Source organism: Ceratotherium simum, chromosome 29 (genome assembly GCF_057802395.1).
Source record: "Ceratotherium simum simum isolate JZ-2026a chromosome 29, ASM5780239v1, whole genome shotgun sequence".
Classification (NCBI taxonomy): Eukaryota; Metazoa; Chordata; class Mammalia; order Perissodactyla; family Rhinocerotidae; genus Ceratotherium; species Ceratotherium simum.
Window position 1 is genome coordinate 29,077,727 of NC_141928.1, and position 25,908 is coordinate 29,103,634.

The window sequence follows — 25,908 nt, forward strand, 5'->3', positions numbered from 1 at the left end:
CATCTCTAAAGTTTCCCCCACTTACAAGTAACTTTTCATACTCGTATTTCATTGGTTTATGTAATATTTAAATTATATAATTACAACAGTGACTGCCACTGGCATAAACAGGTTTGGGAACAAACAGCTAACTGGAGGTCAACATACAACTGGTGGGAGCAGTACTTCTCCAGCATACCAGAAGGAAACCCAGCGGTGAGCCTTCAGTTCACCGTGAATGAATGTCAGTATGTTTTAACCTGGTTAGCCAATCCAGTTGGAGGAGGGGTACAAGGATGGGTAAAAACAGCCTCTCTCATAAGCAAACATCCATCTTTGAAAAATCACTCAGATGCAGGAACACACACACATCCTGGCCCACCCTAACACTGTGGAGCCTGGGGCAAGAGTATAAACAGAGGCCAACCCTGACATATTTTAAGTGTCTAAAGAGGTAAGAACCATCAATCAATCAAAGCAATCTCTGTAGATATACACAGATAGATAGATAGATAGATAGATAGATAGATAGATAGATAGATAGATAGATAGATCGATCCTTCTACCGTGACAAGTATTTCTTCTCAAGGAACTGAAATCTAAGTTCAAATTTGGAATTCTCAGATATGTGCTGGAAAGTGATAGCCTGAGAACTAGGCTGGTTCTTCCGCTAAGCCCCTGGGTGTGTCTCCTTTTACTTCTAGCTTTAGCTTGCCACAGGGGTCCTGGTATGCATGCATGTGGACACCCCTGTCTGCACATCCAAGCTCCATCCACACTCCTTACAAACTCCCACCCCTCGAGTATAAGGGTATATACACCTGTAGTGCAGTCTTTCTTCAGGATGGACTTGGGGAGGACTGCATGTGTTCTGGAAGCAAGCTTTAGGGTGGTCAGGCAGGGAATTCTGGGGTGCTGGCTATCTGGTGCATAGTCTACAACTGGGTAGAGGAAGACAGACTCCAAGTGGATACAATCCCCTGGCTCCTTCAACTTTTCATTCCATGGAGAGAGGCACAGCCAGAGTGAGGATCAGGGCAGGGACCCCTCTTGCCCAAGTCTAAGTGCACATACACACCCATCATACTATATATACGGCTGGACTTGCTTTTTCCATTTCATAATATGAATACCCTTCCATTAATAGCATATTCTGTAACAGCTGTGTAGCGTTACTTGGAAGCACCACAATCTAATCATCCCGGTGACCTTGCGCAAAAGGGGCATAAATATCTTACCAGTACGATGCAGTGTAAATGTAAAACAGGGTTTAGAAAGGGAAACACCTGGACAGAAAGGCACACAATTTCCTGGGCTCTTATCCCAGAGATGCAGCCAGGCACAGTAGGACTGGTATACCAAGGAAAGGGCTCTAATGGAAGCCAACTCCCATAACAGTCTACATAACATTTATTGGGGGGGGGGGGCGGGGTAACAATATACCTAGACAACTACGTTAACAACGGTAGCATACTGGTGCAGCAAGTCAGAAAAAGGGGAGCCTTCGAAATTCTGGTAGCCCATTCTTTTCTTCAGTTAACAATTAGGTTGCCTGTATTTTGCTATCATCATGCTGCAATGACTATTGGCTTATTTGTGAGTATCTAAGAGAAATACCTAGACATGGAATTATCTTTTCAAAGGTATGTGTATTTAAAATCTTGATATTGCCAAACTGTTCTCCAGAAATGCTGCACCCATTCACACTCCACCTTCTATACAAAGGCACTGGTTTTTCAGTATCTTTGTCATGCTCCTTTATCTGACTCAAGACTATCCGGTCAACCTTCATTCTTCTCTTGGTGAAAATGATCTTAGTTACAGGAGCTCCAGTCTCATCTAGTCATTGATTGATTTTTTTTTCTCCTAAATTATTTTCAAGTTAGAATACAAATTTTAAAAAGGCTTAGGTTCTGGTTCTGATTCTCTTAGCTATCATCTACCAAAATGTAACCCAAGATGTGACAAGCTCCAAAGACAGAAACTAAGGTCCTGATTTATGTAATAGTTACAGCATGTTTCATCTTCCATCCATAGCTGCACTATACAAAACAGCAGCGATTAGCAAGATGTGGCTCTTTACATTTAAATTACAATAAAAAATTTAGTTCCTTAGTTGAACTAGCCACATTTAGTGCTCAATAGCTGCCCGTGGCTAGTAGCTACTGTGTTGGACAGCACAAACAGAGACCTGTCTATCATTGCATAAAATTCTGTTGAACAGCACTGCTCTAAAATGTAAGCTTTTGGGCAAAGAGAGGAAGACTTTTTTATCTTCTCATCCCCAACAGGACATTGTAGATATTTAATGAGGGGTTGGTAAATGCAAGCACTGAAGCAAAAGAAAGCAGGAAAAAAGTTTAATTTTTAGATGAGATATTCCAGGTGCTTTTGTAAAAACTTAACGCAGTCATTCCATACAGAACATACAATCATTTAGACATACAAGTTACTCCACTTTGAATATTCTATTTTAAAGTTAAAAAACCATTTAAAAGGCTTTGTCTTGTTTCCAAGGAAAATGAGGCAATCTGCTTATTAAAACATTAGTTTGCAGCACAGAGTACATTATAAGTAGATCATTAATGTTTTTCATCCGTAACTTACAGGTTAAACCTGAGGAATTAGAATTTTTATCATCAGACTGCATAGCAAAACCATGTTCAGATGATAGACATACCAAATAATCTGTAGATCAAGATAACCTGTAAACCACTTAATAAATCCAATTTAAAGCAAAACAAATATGTTAGGAGAGACACTAAATGATATGCAGGTTAACCAGGTTTTTAAATGCTTCATCATATTTTTAAAAAATGAAACACAACAGAAGTTGTCAAATGTTAAGTGGGCAGGTACACCTTACATCATTCATCTAATTACAACAAACTATTGAACCATTTGGTTGTTTGGGAATATTTAAGCCAAATTCAGTCTTTGCATGTGGCACTGAGCAGTCATAAATTGGAAGTGCAAATGCCTGGATGGAAACATAGCTTACATCATTTATTTATGCTCCTATTCTACACTGACACACTAATGCTGTGGGAGAAATTTTACAGTTCTAGAAACTGATATAGAGTAACAGCCTTGATGAGAAAATACAAAAAGACCACAGGTCATGCAAAAACTAAAGAACGTTAAAGGACATTTTAATCAGGGTTTTTTTTTTTTTTTTAAATCACATTTGAAGTTCCGGTAATACCACTTGAAGCACACGCTTTATCAAAGTAATGTGGAAGTATCCAAACACTTAAATCTTTTATTAATTGAAAATAATACCTTACATTTATATAGCATTTTACTGTTGTTGAAGCAACTTCACATACTCCATTTCATTTTATTCCTCACAACAGCCCTGTGAGGTAGGCTGAACAAGTTACAGTTATTTTATGTAAGGCAATGGAGGCCCAAGGACGAGAAATGATTTATGTAGAGGTCACAGATCTTGTATATGGTAGAGTTCAGGTAATTAATTTTAAATACTTTAGAAGAAATGAAGCCAAGCTACCTTTTACATTATATCCAGAAATTTTAAAGACTAGTGGTTTTTAATATAAATTACTCTAAAACTTTAGCTATTATATATCTTATAGTATGAATTAGTTATAAATTTGATTTTAAAGAGTCTCCTTTTTAAAAGGTAAATTAGACTCAGCACTTTGGTACCTTAAAGATATTGGAAATGTTAAAAAAAAATTATGCATTCTCATAGCCCTTAGGCTCTCCAAAAAGTTCCAATACTAATAAAATGCTTTTTACCAATCACTTATAATTTGACTTTCTTTAAAATTGGTTCAAACTTAAGAAGTTCCAAGCCAAAGCAAACACATTCACCTACCTTCTGCCCTACATACTATGAAATCCTCTACATGTCCATTCCCGAGGACTAACTTATATTGAACAGGTACCATTAAGAAAATATATCAGTTTAAACTAACATGGTTCAAATGACTATGATTCAAAAGTCAGTACCTTATATTGACCCAGAAATAACAAATACTGTTTTAATTTAATAATCGAGTAGTCTGAGGAGAGAAGTACTATGGTAACCTCTGGTATTTATTTATAAGCCAAGACTACCCTTTATATGGCATGTCCAACAATATCTTTTCAACAAAAACAATATATACCAAATGTAATCCATTTAAACTCCAAATTACTCAAAAAGCTTACAGTATTTACATTAATCAAATATTCCAGGTAACAAAGCTATCATATGTGACATACAAGGATCACAAATATTTGCATAATGTGAATACTGTAAGATACACACAAAACTAAAACTATACTGAACATGAGGTAATCTTTCTGTGATGATTAAAGAAACATTCGTGATCTCTTATAATGCTCCAGGACTGGCATTATGAAGTGTACATTTTGGTTTAAAATAACAAATAACTTTATGGTTGCTTGGATGTTGAGTAAATTTATGCTGACCATATTCTTCCCTAAAAGAATATATCCAGTGTAAAAATAAAATCAAGAAAGAAACCTTTCCAGACTCACTTTATGTGCCTATATAAAAGTAACTCATATTATATGCAGTTACTTTGAATTTTTTATAAACTATAACAAATTTACTTTTTAAAATTTCTGATTTATTAGCAAAACATTATTTTTAAGATGCAAACTTTGTCACACCACTCAAAAGCTGGAAAACTATATGCACAGTAAATCAAATTTGGAAATCTGAATACAAAGTATGACTGCCATATCACAGACACTTAAATATTTGTTGTATGAATTAGCCAGTGAATGAACACTGACACAACAAATATGGGGTTTTTAAAAAGAATTATTATGATAACTTGAAAATACAGTCCTTAGTTTTTTTTAGTCTGGAATCACACATTTTACAGTAAGAAGTCTATACTGTCCTCTTCTAAAATTAATACTCTTTGAAATAACCATTTTCCATATATATCCTTTTCCATTTTTCCCCTATGTTTCCAAAAGAAACAACTAAAAATATATAAGTGACTATAACTTTATGGAAAAGGTATATAGAGAAAAACTAATCATCCTAGGTAAGTCATGAAACAGAGTATCTTAGCCTAATTAAAAGATTTCATTACCAATTATTTACTTCTATTATTTATACCAACAAGGATCAGTCACAAAAAATTCAATTATACATGATACTGTTCATGCTTTAATTTCATAAATGAGTAAATAAAACCAAGCCAATATGTCTCTTTAGATGATAACATGAGGAAAAATCACTGTTTGCAGAACAAAGCAGACCAAGTCTAGCTGTACAGCAGCAGTTCACGGCTTGTCAAAATGGCACAGACGCCATCAATTAAACCCATGTACAGACAGGCACACCCGCCCCTAATACTTTCAGTTTGTTTACCTATACCTAGAATATTCAAAGAATCATTGTATATTTAAATTTCTATGTGCATTCAGTTATTAAATGCTTGGCACATACATATTTACCAAAAGTTGAAGATGTATCGTGACATGGTCAACCCAGAGAGTCAAAATGAATTGTAAAAAAATTCTTTTTCTAAAGTGCTTAAGGCAATTCCTTCATTTCTTTATCCAGTTTACTAAAACTGGTTTGGGATTCAGCTGCTAAAAGAGAAATGCAACACCAAATGCATGTATTTATAAAACATAATTTTTGACACTTGTGATACATCCATTACTGTCACTTCTCTTGCATTTCTTTTACTTGAAAGCAATCATGTTTGATCTGTCAAAACAAAGAGTAAATAAACCAATAAAGAATGTTTGAAAGGGTATACCAACTTTCCACAATGTATTAAATGACCAAAAGAGCTCAATATTTTTTAATTCAAATGTCAATGACAATGTTATATATTATGGTCAAGTTAATAGTTACCTTAATTTGAGACTATTTAAATAGGCACTACAGTTGTTTATTTTCCAGTTTGAAATGAGGGTGACAAACTTGCTCCAGTTTAACTTAACACAAACAAACTTAAAACAACTAAACTAAAAACCCATACATTTTGCTCTTTATTTTTAGAGATCTTTAAGAAGAAGCATAGTAAGAGGAAAACCTCAGATTCTTATTTTGAAGTAATCATCATATTACTTCAAATGAATTTTCCAAATGATTATTCAAAAATTTTATATGAAGGGTTTCAAATGATGGCATGAGCACAGGAAAGAATCATATGCACTCCTCCAGCCCCTGATTAATATGTCCTTTTCCCCATGCCCCTGCAATAGAAGGCTCTCACCAGTACAACATAATCTTCTCTGACTTAAATATCACTTGACACTGCATGGGGAATGGAGCAAGAGCATGCTTAGAGGAAGAAGGCACTGAATTAAAGAGAAGACACAATTACATAAGACATAATAGTAAAAAATTTTATACAAGAACTTCTGGCTTTTTCTGTGTCATTTTTGCTAATATGCATGTGTAACTGTTCACATAAAGCAGCTTCACCACTAAATTACTGCTTTCAGGTTTGACTCATGAAAGACAATGATAATTTCCTGTTTCCTTAGGTCCTGGAAAAACCTCGCTGTAGAGAACAGAACATCCAAAAATTACTTTCAAAATCTCTACGAGGAACAAAAACCAAAATTATATTTGTTTGGAGAATCAAAAGACTATCTATTGACGTATTTCATTCTCTAGACCGCCTTATAATCTTTAAAGATTTTATTTATTTTATTTTTTCCCCCCAAAGCCCCAGTGGATAGTTGTGTGTCGTAGCTGCACATCCTTCTAGTTGCTGCATGTGGGACTCGGCCTCAGGATGAACGGAGAAGTGGTGCCTCGATGCGCACCCGGGATCCGAACCCGGGCCGCCAGCATCGCAGCGCGCGCACTTAACCACCAAGCCACAGGGCCGGCCCAGACTGCCTTATAATCTTTAAAATTACCAAAATGTCATAGATAATGGTGCAGATATGAATGTCCTCTGGAAAAATAAAACCCAGTTCAAATAAATTCCTTATTTAGATTTGTTTTACCAATGAACAAAACATCATATCAGTAAGCAGTAAACTTTAAAAGAGAATGAGGTATTCCTATTCCACAGGTCTTTCTGTAGAAAGAAACTCAAATGTAAATAGCAATGGTCATTTCTTGGGGAAAAGTTGTCATAGGACAATATACTTAAAACGAAAGAAAGTCAACATGAGAAAGTAAAGGTTCCAAAAATTAAGGAATATACAAATTCAGCCCTCTTTAAAATGCTCAAGGACTTCTTAAAACACTGTAATTACAACTTTCAGTTTGGCCCAAAAGACTTGTGTTACAAATTTTAATCAACTTATTAAAAATAGATAGTTCTGCTTAATAACCATGGGTTTTACTCATTTCCCTAAGTTTGGGAAAGATTATTCTATGTTGATTTTTGCAAGAATTACACCTCCTTAGAAAGCAAATGAAGGTAGCTAAAGGAAAATAACCTCTGAATAGTTATGTTTGAAAAACTCATGTGTCAAATAAGTCAGAGATATGTAGATTTTTTTCAAAACACTGTTTAAACCATTCCATATCTTATTAAAAAGCAGATATAAATGATTTCAGTAAAGAATAGTTTTAGGCACCTCCCTTTATAACCTATCCTTCTTAGATAAAACTTGGGTGTGTAGGTTTTCCTACCTTCTATATAACTTTAATAAACTTTCATTCCAACCAGAAACGTTAAAAATCAGTAGAATTATTATCAGTTATTACCAAAATCAAGTGGGAATTTTACCAAAGTAACTATTAAAGGTTGTATTAAACCAGACGACAAAATCAGAAAATATAAAGCTTTTAAAAATATCTTACCCATCATCCAAAATGATGGAATGAAAAGAAGTCTAATTAAACAGGGCAACATATAAAGAATATCCCTTTGTGTATGTCTAGAAACTCTTCCTATCCACTCTCTATTTTGAGTTGTAACCACAAGAGAAATATCACGATATTTGGAAAAGAGAAAACGATATTCAATCTAGTCAATAAACAAAAGAGGATAATTTAGCAAAACTCAACTTATTTATAAAAGGGGAAAAATAAACCATTGTAAGAAAAACTTTCTAGCATCCCCAACCAATTATTTGAATTTTTAGAAACACTTAAGAGCACTGCATATTTTTAAAGCTTCAGTGTAAGAACTAAATAATAGGTAATGATGAGATAAAAAAAGAGTAATGATGAGATAAAAAAAGAGTAAGTATAGAAGAAAGAAGGCAAGATTTAAATGCTTTTCACCTCAGGCCCCAGGGCTACCGTATGTAACTAAACATATTAGAAGAGCCAAAGTAATCCAAGAAAAGCAAAAATGAGCTTCTATGTAACTATTTAAACACTGCCTTTTTTCCCATTTACTCTTCAAACATTAGTTTCTCGCTTGATATCTGCTTGCTTCTATGATATTGCACAGTAGATTCCTGTGAATGCTTCATACTAGATGCTTAACACTAAAAGACTCCAGGCCTTAAAGCAGAACATAGCAAATCTGATTTCCACCACTCAAGTTTCTGTGATTAGTAACTCCACAGAAAAGCCACCCAATCAAACGGGGGGGTAAACGTATTCTGAGTAGGCATTACTGGGTAACATTGTTCAGGCTGCTAGTGGAACCAGTCATTCCATTTTCACTTTTCTGAAGTGTTCTCACAGCACTTGGAACCTGCATCCCAGTACTCAAAGAAAGTCCACCACACCAAACCTAAGAAAAGACAAAAAGAAAGCTTCAGTCAGATTTCAAATCAAATTAGAACTTAAATGATCCTTAAATTTCTTTCCATTTGAAAGGCAAAATGCCACATCTGTGAACATCAACAAGTTCCAAACTGATAACCTTCATATTTGAACTGAGGAGAAGTGGAAAGGTTAACAACTCAAGAGTCTTTTAGAACCAGAGAGGCCAGAGGAAGTCTTTGTGGTAGCAGAACCCACTGGAACTGCACACAAGAGGGAACTAAGAGCTGCAGAAATTTAGAGATTAAATTAGATTAATCTAGGCAAAAGACACTGGCGATCATTATTGATGCTAACCTTCACTATTCAAGAGAAGTGCACAAAGAGCCAACCTCCTTACCCCAATTACTGCTTTAGATGTTGATAATGAGGTGTGGCCTGAGACTGTAGGCATCTAACATCCCTCTGTTCACAGAGTAAAATCCATTAGTTTCTTCCCTAACTTCTTAACAATAAGAACTCTTTTATAATTCTTTAAGAAGGACTCCTGAGAAAATGCAAATGGCAATATCCAGATACACTTGCCATATTCTATTAATTATCATAAATGTGAACGAGTTCATGAAAGATAAAACTGTTTTATTGTGAACAAAGCAGCTATCCTTCAATAAAGTCAACAATAACTGATTTAGAGTCAAGAGAATTAAAATATGAAAATATGGATCATTTAAACTATCATCAACTGCCATGTATGTGGCAGACACAAGCTTAAGGCTGGGGAGAGTCTAGAAATTGTTTAAGTATTCCCACCTTTGACTATATCCTAAAGCGTTCAGTATTTACTAAGTAACTATAGTACTGTACCAAAGAATCTACTGACCTGTGCAATTTATAACTATATAATTAACATTCTAAATTTTTAAAAAAGCAGGTTCAGTAATGACAACTACCAAAACAAAAAAGCAACTCTCTAATTCTAAAACTACTTACTATATTATTTTTTCGGAAATTATTTAAGCTATTCACACAGATATTTACTCAAAATATCTACCGCAAAAGTAGAAGGGCAAATCAATGGAGAAAGGTTAGCCTTTTTCAGTAAGTGGCACTGGAACACCTGGACACCCATATGCTAAAAAACAGATCTCAAACCATACCTGGTAGCATATACAAAAATTAACTCAAAAAGGATCATAGACCTAAATGTAAAACCTAAACTGTAAAACTTCAAGAAGAAAACATAGGAGGATATCTTTGCGACCTTGAGTCAGGCAAAGCATGATCCATAAAAGAAAAAAAAAAAAATTAATAAACTAGACTTCATCAAAATGAAAAACTTCTCTTCGAAATGTTCTGAAAATGAAAAAAACCACATACTGGGAGCAAATACTTGCAAAACATTTATCTGATAAAGGACTCATATCCAGAATACATAAAGAAATCTTAAAACTCATTACTAATAAGAAAACAACCCAATACAAAATATGAGCAAAAGATTTTAACAGACATTTCACCAAAGAAATTATACAAATGGCAAATAAGCACATGAAAAGATGCTCAATATCATTTTTCCTTAGGAAAATGCAAATTAAAACCACAGTGAAATACCATTACACACCTACTAAAATGGCTTAGCAACAACAAAAAATCTGACAATATCAAATAATGGCAAGGATCTGGTGAACTCTCATATATTGCTAGCAGGAATGCAAAAGTGGTACAGCCACTTTGGAAAACACTGTGGTAGCTTCTCATAAAGTTAAACATATACTTTCAACGTGATCTAGCAACTTCACTCCTAGGTATTTACCCAAAAGAAATGAAAACAAATATTCACAAAAAAACCCATCTATGAATGTTTATAGTGCCTTTATTCATAATTGCCCAAACCTGGAAAGAACCCAAATGTCCTTCAACTGGTGAATGGATGAATAATGTGTGGTACATACATATATGGAACACTACTCAGCAATAAAAAAAAGGGACCACTGATGACACAACAACATGGATGGATTTCAAATGCATTATGGTACAGAACCAAAAGTCTACATACTACACAATTCCTTTTCTATGATAGTCTGGAAAAGGCAAAACTATAGGGACTAAAAACTGGTTAGTAATTGCCCGGACTGGGTGTGACAGGAGAGGTCCATTACAAAGGAGCATGAAGGAATTTTCCAGGGTGATGGAATGTTCTGTCTTGTTATGGTGGTGGTTATACAACTGAATGCATTTGTCAAATCCCATAGAACTGTACACTACCGTAAATTACACCTCAATAAACCTAACTTTAAAAAAAAATTAATCTTATATACAAAAAATTTAACAGTCATTTACTTAATTAAAAAAGCAAGCCTCCAGGGGGCCAGCCCAGTGGCGCAGTGGTTAAGTTCGCATGCTCCGCTTCAGCGGCCCAGGGTTTACGGGTTTAAAGCCCAGGTGCAGACTGACACCGCTCCTCAAGCCATGCTGTGGCAGCATCCCACATACAAAACAGAGGAAGATGGGCACAGATGTTAGCTCAGGGCCAATCTTCCTCACCCAAAAAAAAAAAAAAAAACAAAAAACAAAAGCAAGCCTTCGTGGCCAGCCCAGTGGTGTAGTGGTTAAGTTCATGTACTCTGCTTCAGTGGCCCAGGGTTCACAGGTTTGGATCCCGGGCATGGACCTACACACCGTTCTTCAAGCCATGCTATGGCAGCATCCCACATATAAAGTAGAGGAAGATTGGCACCGATGTTAGCTCAGGGCCAATCTTCCCCACCAGAAAAAAAAAAAAAAAAAGCAAGCCTTCAATGAAGGAAAAAAACCAATTTTAACCATTTTGAAAATACATTTCCTAAAGCATCTTACAACATTTACTAATGTAATTATAGTTTGATTATTTGGAATGAAAAACAATGAACATCTACCTGACATATCTACCTGAGATAAACTCAAATTAAATATGAAATCTACCCTTTTATAAAAATATATCTAAGACTTAGGGAAAAAGATAACTTTGCATTCTATGTGGCAAAAAATTTGTCCCTGATTGACCAATTTGGAAAACAGCCAAAAATACATAATACAGTAGCAGTTTGTGGCAAAGTGAAAAAATAAATAAAAAATAACCCTTCCAATATCTGTAAGTATTTTTCTATGAACAATAACCTTATTCATGAATCACTTATACTTTTTAATGAAAAAGTAAGAGTCTTGGTTATTAGCATTGTTTTAAACTTAAGTTTAAAAGTTTTAGGGTATCTAGAGGAAATAATCACTCTCAATTGTGAGATTTAAAAGTACTCTATTTTAAACTCACAAATACCCAGAATACTTTCTCCTCGTAGTTGGAGGTGATGATGGAAAATCACACGTAACAAAACATTCCACCAAGTCTAGGGGAAATATACCATCCTGATTTGTAGAAGTAGCCTCCAAATTAAGGAATGTTCTACCCAGAATAATGAAGATCTTAACTGGGTTGCAGAACTCCCCACAGTAGCCTAACTTTATAAAGAAATGCAAAGGATTAAGAAGTTGTGAGAAGACATAACATTTGCTTAATAAAAAAATAAATTCAAAAACCAAGTTTCATTTTATGTGGAGAATCATGACTTGTAATAAATCATGTAATGATTTGTAATCATGACATGTAATAAATCAACCTGAAATTGAGTAGTCCTGAAATAATATGTGTGTGTATAGAACATATATACATTCAGCCTACCACACACAGTCATCTAATATTTTACAAAGATGACACTGCACTGCAATGGAAAAAGGATGATCTTAATAACTGGTCCAGGAATAAGCAAATATCCATATGGAATTAACGAATTTATCCTGACCCCAACTTCATACCAAACATATCAATTTTACATTGTTCTTGTATTGTAAATGTAGTCTATGTCTAAATGTACAAGAAAAGCCTTTAGAAGAAAACACAAGAATGTCTTCATGACCCTGGGGGTAAAGAAAGATTTCTTAACAGAACACAAAAAGTGATAACCATAAATGAAAAAATTGATAAATTGAGCAATATTAAAATAAACAACTTTTGTTCATCGAAAGACACCAATAAGAGAGGGAAAAGGAAAGCCAGAGTGGAGAAGGTATTTGCAATACATACATCTGGCAGGGAACTCAGACTACATAAAGAACTCTTAATCGATCAATAAGAAATAGGAAGAGAACCCAATAGAAATACAAGCAAAAGACCTGAACAACCATTTCACAAAAGGATATACTCAAACAGTCAATAAACACACAAAAAGGTGTTCAATAGCACTAGCCGGCAAAGAAATGCAAATGAAAACCACAACGTAATGTATCATACCCACTAGAAGGACCAAAACTTAAAAAAAGACAATACCAAGTGTGGATAAAGACGCAGAGGAACGCAAACTCTCATACGCTGCTGGTGGTAAATTAGTATAACCGACAACTTTGGACAACCCTACTACAGTTAATTACGCACATGCCATATGATCTAGCAACCCCAATCCTAGTTATATACCCAATGGAATACATTTACCAAAAGACACGAACAAGAATATTCATAACAGTTCTATTTGTAAATGTCCCTAAATGGAAACCACCCAAGTATCCAACTAAATTAGAATGGGTAAATTATGATATAGTCAAATAATGGAAAACCAGATGAGAACAAGCGCACTACGACCACACAGAACAACATGGATAAATCTCACAAACACAGAGTTGAGCCAAAAAGATATTGTAGGATTCCATTTATTCAAAGTTGAAAAGATGGCAAAATGAATTTATGGTATTAAAACTCAAGATAGTAACCACTTTGGAGGAGGCCCCATTAGGGACTGGAAATGAGCACATTTCCAAGCTTCAAAAGGGAGCTTAAGAGGTTCTGGTAATGTTCCATTTCTTGATCTAGATGCTGGTTTACAAAAATGAGTGCAGTCCGATGAAGATTCATCAAACTGCATGCCTATGATTTGCATACTTTTTATCTTTTGTGAGGAAGATTGGTCCTGAGTTAACATCTGTTGCCAGTCTTCCTCTTTTTGCTGAGGAAGACTGGCCCTGAGCTAACACCTGTGCTCGTCTTCCTCTATTTTTTTTTATGTGGGACGCCATCTCCGCATGGCTTGATGAGCGGTGCATAGGTCCGTGCCCGGGATCCAAACCTGTGAACCCCGGGCCACCGAAGTGGAGCATGCAAACTTAACCACTATGCCACCAGGCCAGCCCCATGATTTGCATACTTTTATGTATTAACATTAACTTCAATAAAATATACCAAAAATATACAACCACAGATTTGGGAGAGGTGGACTGGGGAAAGGGAGAGGATTATGAGGAAAACATAAGATATTCTGCTTCCCAAATATACACCATAGATTGTTCTCCTTAAAGTTGCCAAATCAAATAAAATATAAATTAGGTACTAACCATGAAACCAGGTAGTACTGGCTGAGTAAATTTTGTCTTAAAGGAATACAACAACTGTTTTGAGTTTGCATCATAGAAAGAAAGTAGACCTAAAAGGAAGGAAACAAAAAAAGCCTAATTTATCATACAAAAAATTATAACATCTAATTAAGTCTAACATATAATCATGCATAAAAGTAATAACTAAATGCATATTTTGGTATTCATTTTTTTCTTACAAATTGTGAGGACTATATTTAGTAATTCTCACTTGAAAATCAGTAGTGAACATGCTTAAGAAAAAGCCCAAATCCAGTTTTCTTTGGTTTTCAAGATCTCCATAGTGCTTCCATATCCAGCACTATTCTATTCAATGTAAACTATTTCTTTATTTTATCATTATTTAACAAATGTTTTCCCTAGCCGAGTAAAAACCAAGGCTATTTCTTCCTCATTTTTATTATAACCAGCCTCTCTACCCAAATCCTATCACCATTTAAGGTTTACTCTACTAACCCTTGTCTGCTAACTACTTGAAGCCATACTCATACTTCAGTCTCTGAAATCACAGTATAGTTATCACTGCTTCAGCTCTGTTAATTTGTAAAGTCCCCTCACAGTTTGTCTTTCAACATGATCACGCAACTAAACTCTGTCTTTCTGACCACCTAACTGTCCAACCTGATGGCCTCCTTACAACTGTTATCACCTCTTGAAACTCCTCTTCCATGACTATTCTCTTGGTTTGTACCCTAATCCTGAGGATATCTTCTGCCTCTTTTTCTCCTATTCTAAATGTAGGCGCTTGTCCAGGCTCTGTTTCTCTCCACAATGCTTCCTTAATAAATCAGCTTCCACCAAACAGAGAAGAACAGAAAAGAAACTAACATTTATGCCTACTATTAAAGCCTTAGGTGCCTTATATATATTACCTCAAAATATTAAGCAACCCATATATGATCACAAATTTAGTAATTGTTAGACAATTAGTTAGTTGTTCTGTGCAATCTTCAGTAGCCACTCTGTGATGCTGTCTCTAATAATTAGCTTCAGCTCTACTTCTCTTCCAAGTTCTAGCACTGAATTTCTAAATATTTGTCAGATGTGCCACATGGTTGTCCTGCTGACATCTCATCTTTCCCCAAGACTCTGTTTCCTATCCTGTTGATGACACTAGCATTCTCTTGATCACACCAGCTGGAACCCCAGAGTCACCTTCAACTCTTCTTTGTCTCTCCCTCCAATCCACATTTAGTTACCAAGTCCTATGAATTCTACGTTCACACCATCAAATCCATTCTTCTTGATTCCCCACTGCCCAGGCCCTTGTTACTACTAATCACTCAACAAACACTTATTAAGGACTTACTATGCAAAAAGCACTGGCCAGGCAATAAGGATATAATACTTAAAACAGACATGGTCTTGCCTACATTGCTTAAAGACTGCCTCCTGAAAACTCTTACACTATCTTTGCAATCTGTTCCATGGTTAGCCATTAACTCTCTAATATGTCTAAAATTAGATTATCATCATATAACTATAGTTTTCTAAAATGTGCAGAAACTCCCCTCCCTCAACTACTAAAAAGAAATTAGCCTATTACTATTTTTCAAAGCCCTCAGAATCTGATTCCATTTTGCATTACAACTTCTCCTTTCTGTACCCTTTGCTCTGAGATAAAAATCACACTTTTCACTACCGTCTTTGAGGAACCACAAAGTATGGGAAAGGAGACAGAAGAAGATAAGCAAATGCTTACCTTGGTAATTGAAAAGGAAAAAAAAATGTGTGCCAATAAATTTATCATTTATTCTGAGGAAAATTATTTATCTGATTCAAAGTCAATAAATAAAAAAGAATGCAGCAAAACTGACATGTTATCACTAAACATAAATCAAGCCAAAATTAACTTGTTTCTTTTTTTGTTTGAGTAACTAGGTCGACAGCTCATAGAATTATGTGGACACAATGTTACTTAAAATGGTAAAATTGTGTTTTATTAGCATAAAATATCAACTTGGAAAGAAGCATCTAGGGAATTACTTTTGTTCCCTAGTTCAATAGTATGTCATCTTCAAAATTTTTATAACTATTTAGATGACAGTACAGAAGATACTTTTCAAATACTCAATTCAAAAGCTTAAAGAAATTTTGCAAAAGATAAATAGCAAGTTAATTTTTAGATGATTTTAACAGAAGGGAAAGCTTGATCAAATCTATTAAGATGAAACTTATGGACAAATGTAATATTCTTCATTTGAGTTATAAACAATAAAAAACAACCCTAAACTGCCTAATATAAGAGGAAAAAGACAATTTGAGAGAACTCCATGAAAAAAGATCTAGTGCACTATGTGGCTACAAGCTTAATATAGGTCAACAGTGCTATTAAGTAAAATAACTAGAAATTGTGCTGTCAAATCACTGTCCTATGATGGTCGGAAGTTGTGTTCTACTTTGAGAATCAATCTTTTAAGAAATATACTGACACAGTATACAACCATAGGAGATTACAGGGGTTTGGAAAAACTAACTTGTAAGGAACAGCTAATGGTACAGAGAATGTATAATCTGGAAAAACAGGGCAAGAGAAGCAATGCTAGTAGTTTTTAAACAAATAAGGATTACCATGTAAATGTGGATTAGGGAACATAATTCTGTGTTTCTCCAGATGACAAAATTTAAGAGCAACAGTCTCAGAAGTTATTGGGAGACAAAGTCAGTCAATTTAAGAAAAACCTTCTAACCAATGCTATCCAACAATGAAACAGGCTGCCTTCTAAGACAATAAGCTCCACATAAAAACAGTTCTTCAAGCACAGGACGGCAACTACCTGCAGACATAATATAACAAGGATTTTATACTGTGTGGCAGATGGACTCAGTAATTTCTACGGTGTACTCCAACGGAAAAAATCTGACTCCACCACTCTTTACAGGTAATAAAATTAGCAAAATCTTTCTTTCAGACTTATTTAGTATATTATAGATGAGTGCGTTTGTAGGGCTGCAGGCAGACATCACACACCCTTCCTGTCAATTCTAGAGCTGAAATTATGCTTGTGATCAAGTCTTAGCAGGTCAAAACACCCTTATCACAATACTAATAGAAATTCTGTACAGATATTATCAGTGAAAGTACTGAAATACAAGCAACTATGATGAAAGGACTTATGAGAAAATCAGGAAACTTACCCCCATCAAAATCACAAAATACACCTATTCTCTCAGGAACAGTAACATCCAAGGCTTTGACTTTATTATTATGCTTTGCTGAAAATGTGTTTTGTAGCCAGTTGTTGACATGGATACACCAACTAGTGTTTGTCTTTCCTAATTGGTCAAATTTCCCCAAAGTCTTGTATGCTACTCCTACACTGTAGGATTTACAATCCTTCTGGGCCTTGACCTCCCAATAATGTTGTCCACTTTCAATAGCAGTGTCTCCTACAAAAGATCAGAAAGGTAAATTTGACTCTTACCTCTTCCTTATGAGTCACATAGATTTTCACCTCTCATCCCACAAAATGGCACAAAAAATGTGATTCAGGAGAATGATCATATTAACACACAGACACTAAATCGAGAGTATTTGCTATAACTTTACTTGTATATTACTAATTTTTCTGAATATAAAAGGCTTCAGAACTTTTCTTCCTTACTATTCTCTCGAGAGTTATACATATATGTGGAGCACTGTGTAAACTGAAGTAGAGTTTTAAACATATCGATAATAAGACAATTTGAAAATCCACTGAAGTAATTAGGCCTCAAGAGGGAAAAACTTCAGCAAAACATTCACTCAATACACAGGCAGCCACTCCAGGTCTAAGTGAGTGGAAATCCACCAGTGTGACTGTGATGCCTCTAATCTGAGAGAACGAAGAACTACTACGTTTATCCTACCCAGCACTGTGTATGATTCCCCAGTAAAACGATCTCTGCTGCCTCTTACTGCTGGTGGCCTGGAGCCCACAGATGTCCGTTTAGGGGACGGTGTACCACTTCTATATAAACAAGAACAAAAAGAAAAACAAATATTCTGTGTTGTCAATGCTTCACAAACTAAAATTACAAATCAGGAACCTTTGAAAAGATTTCTAATTATGTTGCACAAACAGCACCATTTAATTTTATCTGAATTATTATTAAACAGAGTTGTCAATTATAAACACTTAAAAAGTCATCAATACAAAGCAGGCTAAAAACACGAACATCATGCAGACTGAGCCAGGCTTATACAAAGGACACACAGTTGAAATAAGAAACAATGCCAAAATGAGACACGACAAAAAGGAAAAAAAAAAAACCTAAAGAAAAAAAAAGAACTCAAGAAAGATAATGGATTATAGCTTTCATTTCTTGCAGTTAAATTTAAATAAAAGCAAAGGCAAAAGTAGGTTTATTATAATCAAAACTAAATAACCTTTTTTATAAGCAGTAAGTATTTTTGTTCTGGACCCTTTCTTCTTAAAAGAAGAAATAGAAATTGTCCAAATCCATGCACAGGATAATATCATGTATGATAAAGCATTTCTCGTACTACAATGGACAAGATCCAACCTGACCTCCCTTTATATGAAATTAGGCCTTTCACTAACTCTCAAAAACTCAAAATATATCAAATCCCACAGATATCTAAAAAATAACATTTGAATTATATTGAATCACTGCATTTAAAAAACAAAAATTTATAACTTACCAGTAGTAAAGAAATAAAGGGAAAGCACGGAGAAAAGAAAAATAGACATAACTATTGAGCATGTCAGTTTAAATTTCAGAGAAAAGTTAAATAAGGAGATCTCTTCCACTGCAGCATTCTAGACTTCCAACTCTAAGAACATTTTTGCAAGAAGTATAACAGCTTTTATTGTCTTATGTCAAACATGATCTACATGTTTTACCAGCTTCCCAAATGATCTTTCTGCAACCCAATTCATCTTGTTCACTGTTACCAGATAAACCTAACTGATTCTCCTACTTTAAAATCTTTAAGTAGTCCCTTACTGCCTGCAAACGACTTAGCTTGGCATTTCAGGTTCTTCTTGATTTGGTCCCAACCTGCTTTTCTAGCCTTCTCACCCACAGAGAGCACTATCCACCTCAATGTACCAGCTAAAGTGTTCCTTAAACTCACACAATCTGCTTCAGTGCATTTCCTCTTGTTGCTCCCTCTTTCACTGCAAGTCCAAATGCCACACATTCTTCCACTTCCTTGAGAACCAGCCTAAATACCATTCCCTTAATGAAGGTCCCTCAGATCCTACCAGGCTAAATAACTCTTCTGAGTAGTCCAGCTCCGGGCCAAAATCCTACGTGTGACCTTTCAGTCCCAACCACAGGCAATTATAAAGGCTTTTACTGGCAGGCCTAGGGGGCTGCCTTCCCCACAGGGGACTTGGTGCACAGCTAGTCCACTGTGGAGGGAGTTGCAATCGTCCCCATCATCCCATCCTCCTACGCATAACTGCATTCCTAGCTTAGGCACCTCTGTTCAGAGGCCCCCTTATGGCATGGGGGCCCGAGCTGAGACTCTTTTCAGCTCCCTCTGGGGATACCTCCATAAAGGGGGCAGGGGTAGGGGGAGTAGTCTGAAGGTATTTTTCCTCACTCTGTCTCAATACTTTTCCACTCCTAACCTTTCCCTCCTTGCCATCTTCTTGGCCCTCAGGTCCATAAATCACTAGCCAGAGCCTTCTGTAGGGGGCTTCCTCAGCAGTGAGATGATCCTCCAGATATCCTCCATGTGCAACCTGCTCATTTACCTGACCCTCACCCAGCGCCATTCTGTCGGGAAGAATGGAACACTGGGTAGACCTCAATAAAAAACAAACAAACAAAAAAATGGAACACTGGGAAAGCTAGCACCCTTTTTTTGGTGGCTTCTTGCTTATAGTATCACAGTAAGTGAATAAAGGCTTGATTGTTAACTTTCAGTTTCGCTCATTGTCCTAACTGACCACTTCAACCCCCAGCAGCTCAGGACATTTTTCTTCCCCTAAACTTCTTTATTCACACTTACCATTACACATAATCTCTACACTTTGTATTACCGTTATCTGTATATAGATATATATCTCATCTACATAAGTTAGGGCAAACTGCTTGAAGACAGAGACAGTGTTTATCCCTAAAAACTCCACAACATCCATTTGACATCCTACAGTGAACAAATATTTATGGAAAGAATAAATGTATATAACAAATTTAACATTTAACATACAAAATACCCTTAAAAGGAGGGAAGGGAGAAAGAGAAATAATATGATCTGAAATGCTAAATACAAGCAGTCTAAAAATCTCCAAGTGATCAAATGAAACGTCACAGACTCTATTAAATCCAGCAGCATTTTATAATTTATAATACACTATGAAATTACTTTCACCAATAATGAGCAAATAAACTAGAAAAAAGAGAGGAAGATAATTTTGAAAAGAGAACACATTCTGATTTCTGGTAAAGATATGTGGTATCTTCAAATTAGCACATTATCACTCATGAAATTTGAATTGATTCATCTTTCTGGCACTGTCCTAATAATTTCAGTAATGACCTTTGTTTTTTATCCTTGATGCTTTTGAAACTGCATGATGATTATAAAATACAGAACACTTCAAACTTGCCTCGTTCCAAATACAAATAAAAGCAAAGCTGTAATGTTAGATATATTGAATACAGCACAACAAGAAAGATGCCAGGTATAAGTAAATGCAGAAAAAAATAAGAGGGAAAATAATTCAAGAAAGACTTTAAAGCAGAGCTTACTGTTTTGTTATCATATACAATGTAATCCAAATAATATGCAGCATACTATAATGCTGTAAATTCAAAACACAAGCTACCAATACAGACAGTCTACACAGAGCAGTATTTTAGCTTATGAAGGCTGCTGCAATGGCTTCGGCTTATTGGTTAAAAGAAAAAATTAAAGTTATTCAGCCAAGCTAGATATACTAAGTCCTAGAACTAGACAGACATAGATCATCACCTTGTATGTTTCTTCAGTGAAGTAACATGGACACTGTCAGATAAAAATAGGTAACTGTTAAGAGACTGCTTTACAACTCAAATTTAACAGCTTATAATCAATTAGATCAAAAGCCCGCTGAGAAAATTATTTTTTTATTCACTGTTGCAACTCACAGTGATATTACCTTATTTCAGTTTGAGCAAAATTTTCCTCCGTTAAAAAAAAGAGGTCCCCATACTTTGAGACTACCTAAATAAGTCTGACGACAACAAAAGGTCCCAAGCCTGCCTCTTTGGTTCATAAGGTTGCTAATCAGGGGCAAGACACTGGGGTTGTACATGCTACAAGTTGTCATTCAATGCAGACCTTCAGGTAAGACAGGTGATCTATAAGGCTAAAATTCAGCACCTATATTAGGAACTTCTCTCTAAGCAGTTCAAGTTGCTGTAGATATAACTTTAAAGAAATTGAACACTGAAATAAAAATGTATAAAGAAGAAGATAGGAAAGAAACAAAGAAAAAGTAATGAAAAATGTTAATGACAAATTCAACTTTTGACACAATAGTATGTTCTTCACTTTGGTGTTACTAATATATCATAAATTATACTGATATGTAGAAGAATTTCATTATAAGTTATTGTCAAATAAGAAGCAATGTACAAGCATTGTCCGGATAACGGATTTAATGAACTAGCTTACCTGCCCTTGTTCTCTTTTCCCTTAATTTTTTCTTGACCTTTTCCTCCAGTAGGATCCCACTCTACACAGGTATCTTCAACTCTCAGGTTCAAATGGGATGATGAGTTATCCAAACTGAAGTTAAGTGCTATCCAAAACAATATTTCAATTTTTAAAAAAATGTAGCATATCTCCACTTTCTGAAGCACAGCTATCATATTATTTTCCTTACTCAATTGATTCAACACTGTATATAGATAATCATGTTCAAATTCCTAATCCTAGCATTTAAAGTCTCCAATGATAAGGCCATAATTAACTAATTCCCACTATATTTCCCATTATGCTTTTCTATATAGCCTATGCTGCAACCAAATACAATGTACTTGCATGGCCACTGGTCCTGCTGGAATCTCCATCAACACAAAATAACCTCAATTTCCTGTTAATATCTATCCTACCATTCTCTCAAGATAGTTTTAATAATCAAATGAAGAACTGTGACAGTGCTTTGTAAACATTAATAAACTATATAAAGTTTAAATAAAACTATAAAACTACATAAAGTTTATATAAAACTATATAAAAAATCTACAATATGATTTAAGAAAACAGACAGAACCCGAACTAAACTGAAAAGGTACTTCCCCATTATTGAGCCATAATCCATTCCCTGGGAAAACTCTAGGCAAATCTCAGTGATGCTTATGTATTTATACTAGACTGAAGTTTGTAAACTAAGCACCCACCAGAGAATATAACACTATCACCTCAGTCTATTTTACCCATCTGATTACCATGATAAAGGAAAAACTAATGAAAACCACTACTGTAGTCCTAATTTCCCCATATTAAAATTCCTACTGCTGGGAATTCTGTATGTGTGTGTGTGTGTGTGTGTGTGTAAGGAATGCAACCATACGTGAAATGCTTTCTGTCACAAAGTCTTGAATAACTTCAGATGTTAATTTTTGTTTTATGCTGTATAAATAGCTATTGATTTTACCTTTGGTCTCTAGAGTCACTGGATCAGAATACTCTCCAGCCACAGCCTTGTTACAGGCTCGCACTCTGAAATTCATATACTTTGAATCAAACTTTAAGCCTGAAAAAATGAAAATTGTTTTCAGATATGAAAAGTAAAGAAATCTACTCCAAAAGTGTGAGTATGAACCTTCAAACAGACATTTTTCCCTCCTTGGAACTATCTCTTTACTCAGGAAGCATACAAATCTATGTTAAAAGGATGACAATGCCCGAAATAAAAGGAATCATGATTATCTATTATTTTTTTCAAAAGAAATAAACTATACAGTTTTATCAATGGGTTTTTTTTTTTAAACCTAGTGATAAAAAGGTATTCTCAAGCATCATTAAAAGTAATGTTTCATTCAAGAAGAGAGGCTACAATTTAAAATAACATATTCAATTTCTGGAAAGTAGACAAATAAAGAATTTTTATATTTATGAAACATTGTCTTTTTATGTGAAAAATGAATTTAAAAAGAAAGTGAAGCATAACGACTAACAGCAAAACTCTGAAATTAGTCAGGTCTAGATTAAAATCTCAGTCCAAAAATTACTAACTATGGGACCTTCAACAACTTGACGAGGCCACAGTTTTCTATCTGTAAAACAGAAATGATAAAACCAACCTCATAACTGTACAGACTAAACAAGATGTATTTTACAGATTAAATGAGATGTAGTGTGTCATACACTTCAGCCTAGCTCCTGACAAATCGATAAGTGCTCCATAATGGTAACATTACTAATGGTACTGCTCATGCATAACAAGCACTGAACAACTCAGCCAACATTCCGCCATTTCAAATATCCAAAGTCTCCTACATATGGAGATATCTTTTTAAAGACTTTCAAAAGGCCAACACAAATTTCTAATACCAAGTCACTTTAGGCAGTACCATGAAGGTATCATAAAAGGGTAAAGGCAACAGAATTTACTGTATCACCAAAATGTAGTGTGTACATTTAAAAAAAAACACCAACTTTTTTATTGTTAGAAAACCAAGATAAAAATTAAATGTTACTCTGAAATATCGTTTCCAGACATCCCTTCATTTTTGCTTTATATATATAGTTTTGCCAGGTGGCAAATACCCAGAAGTAATCAAAATGAAGGTTGTCTTAATATTTTAAGAGAAATTCACCTCTATAATGAATATATAAAAAGTCAGCTCGGCAAAGAAACTTAACTTTATCTTCTATAGTAACTCAAGATATTTTTCACAATTACATTTATTTTCTGAGAACGAGATTCATGAATGCAGTCGTTTTACCTGATAGTGTATATTCAGTACCCTTAATATTATCAATAATCTCCCAGCATCGCTCATCCTTTACACGTGGAAGTCCATCAAAATTAGTTTTCCTATATTCCAGTATAAAATGGTCAATCTTATTATCTTCTTCTGGCATTCTCCAAGCTACTGTGACAGAGTTGTCAGCCACCAAACACTCTACCGGATCTATCTCTGGAGCTTTGGGGACTGAAGAAAAAAAAAGGCTCATTTCTCATTTATTATAGTTCTAATCCAATATTTAGGTTTGTCATTCAAACTACGCTTTTTCATGTTGCTTTTGAACTGTTCAATTGAATGAAGCTAAGAGAAGGGATACCCTATAACCGCAACACATTTTTTTGCAAAGCTCCGTTTAAAAATTCATGTTTCAAAGTTTTTTCATAGACTGATATTTCAAGGCTATTACAATCCTAGTTGGCAAAAAGCAATTCAAACGTGCTAAGGATAAAGAATCAAGAATAATTTGTTACTTCTCAACACATACTTTTAATCTATTTCAAACAGCTGTAGAACATAAATTAAATCACTATTGACAAAACAAATTAACTTGCCTTGAATCTAATTATTAAAATAATTCAAGATGTTTCCAATGTATTTTTTAAATCTTGTTTATCAAAGAACTGTAATTTCTCAGCACTAAACAAAAATGTCCCCAACCCCAAAAAATACTTAAGAATTTTTACATGTTTCTCCAAAGAGTTCTATGATTCATTAAAATAAACTGGGGTAAATGAGCCACAATTAACATGTATGAACATGAATCAATTTCTTTTCCATAAAAGAGATTTTCCATAGCTCCTCAACATTAACAGATGTTCCATTTACATAACAAAAGGCTAATTGGAGAACACGGTCTTCCAGTGATATAGATGTATCTCAAATATGTGAAACTGTATAGGTATTGTATTTAGACATTTTGTTGCTAAAAAAAAGAGTTTTAAAAGATTCACTCCAAGTATGCAAGCCTGGTTCCACATTCTAAATCAATTAATGTAATCTATCACATCAGCAGAAGAAAAATCAGATGATTATATCAGAAGATAGAGAAAAAATATTTGACAAAATCCAACACCCATTCATGACAAAAACTCTCAGCAAACTAGGAATAGAGGGGAGCTTTACTTGATAAAGAACATCTACAAAAAACCTACAGTTAACATCGTACTTAATGTTGAGAAACAAGATAGGTTTCCCTAAGGCAAGGATGTTCCCTCTCACTACTCCTATTCAACACTGGAAGTTCTAGCTAAATGAAATGAGACAAAAAATGGAAATAAAAGGTATACAGATTAGGAAGGAAGAAATAAAACTGTCTTTGTTCACTGATGACATGCTTGTCTATGTAGAAAATCCCAAAGAATCAACAAAAAAATTCCTGGAACTAAGAAGCAATTATAGCAAGGCTGCAGAACACAAGGGATGATCAGGCAGAGTACAGGGGAATTTTAGAGCAGTGAAACTATTCTGCATGATAATGTAATGGTGGATACATTAACATTATACATTTGTCAAAACCCAGAGAACTCTATGACACAAATAATGAACCCTAATGTAAACTACGGACTTGAGTTAATAACAATGACATTAGTTAATCAACTATAACAAATGTACCACACTAATGCAAGATGTTAATTATAGGAGAAACTGTATGGGGGGAGGAGGGGGTATATGGTAACTCACTATATTACCTGGTCAATTTTCCATTAACCTAAACCTGTTCTAAAAAGCAAAGTATTAATTTTAAAAAAAAAGCTACAACAAAAGAATTACATATATAAGTTAAAATGCAAGCAATGTGAGACATAACAAATAACAAAGTAAACAAATCTCTTAGATAAAATAATCAACAGCAAGATGAAAGGAATTTGATACCAAGTTTAAATCTTCAAGCCTAACTAGTAAGAAAGGGAGGGAGGGAGAGAGGTGGGAC

General features: G+C 34.8%; 1 protein-coding gene across 5 annotated transcripts in view; it reads right to left on the reverse strand.

Moving 5' to 3' along the window:
• Positions 1–3,227: 3,227 nt before the first annotated feature.
• The window catches only part of FSD1L (fibronectin type III and SPRY domain containing 1 like), a 61,690-nt gene continuing 39,009 nt past the window's right edge, over positions 3,228–25,908 (reverse strand). The window contains exons 7-14 of one of the 5 annotated variants that reach the window (XM_087419357.1): positions 23,955–24,164; positions 22,661–22,759; positions 21,676–21,802; positions 17,909–18,009; positions 17,198–17,449; positions 14,021–14,109; positions 8,518–8,636; positions 3,228–5,683 (exon numbers count right to left, since the gene is read on the reverse strand). In XM_087419357.1, the coding sequence (XP_087275483.1) occupies positions 5,659–5,683; positions 8,518–8,636; positions 14,021–14,109; positions 17,198–17,449; positions 17,909–18,009; positions 21,676–21,802; positions 22,661–22,759; positions 23,955–24,164 (1,022 nt within the window). In that variant the 3' untranslated portion in view covers positions 3,228–5,658. Of the gene's footprint in view, positions 8,637–14,020; positions 14,110–17,197; positions 17,450–17,908; positions 18,010–21,675; positions 21,803–22,660; positions 22,760–23,954; positions 24,165–25,908 lie in introns of all 5 variants that reach the window. The other 4 variants (XM_087419358.1, XM_087419361.1, XM_087419359.1 and 1 more) reach the window with 4 other exon arrangements.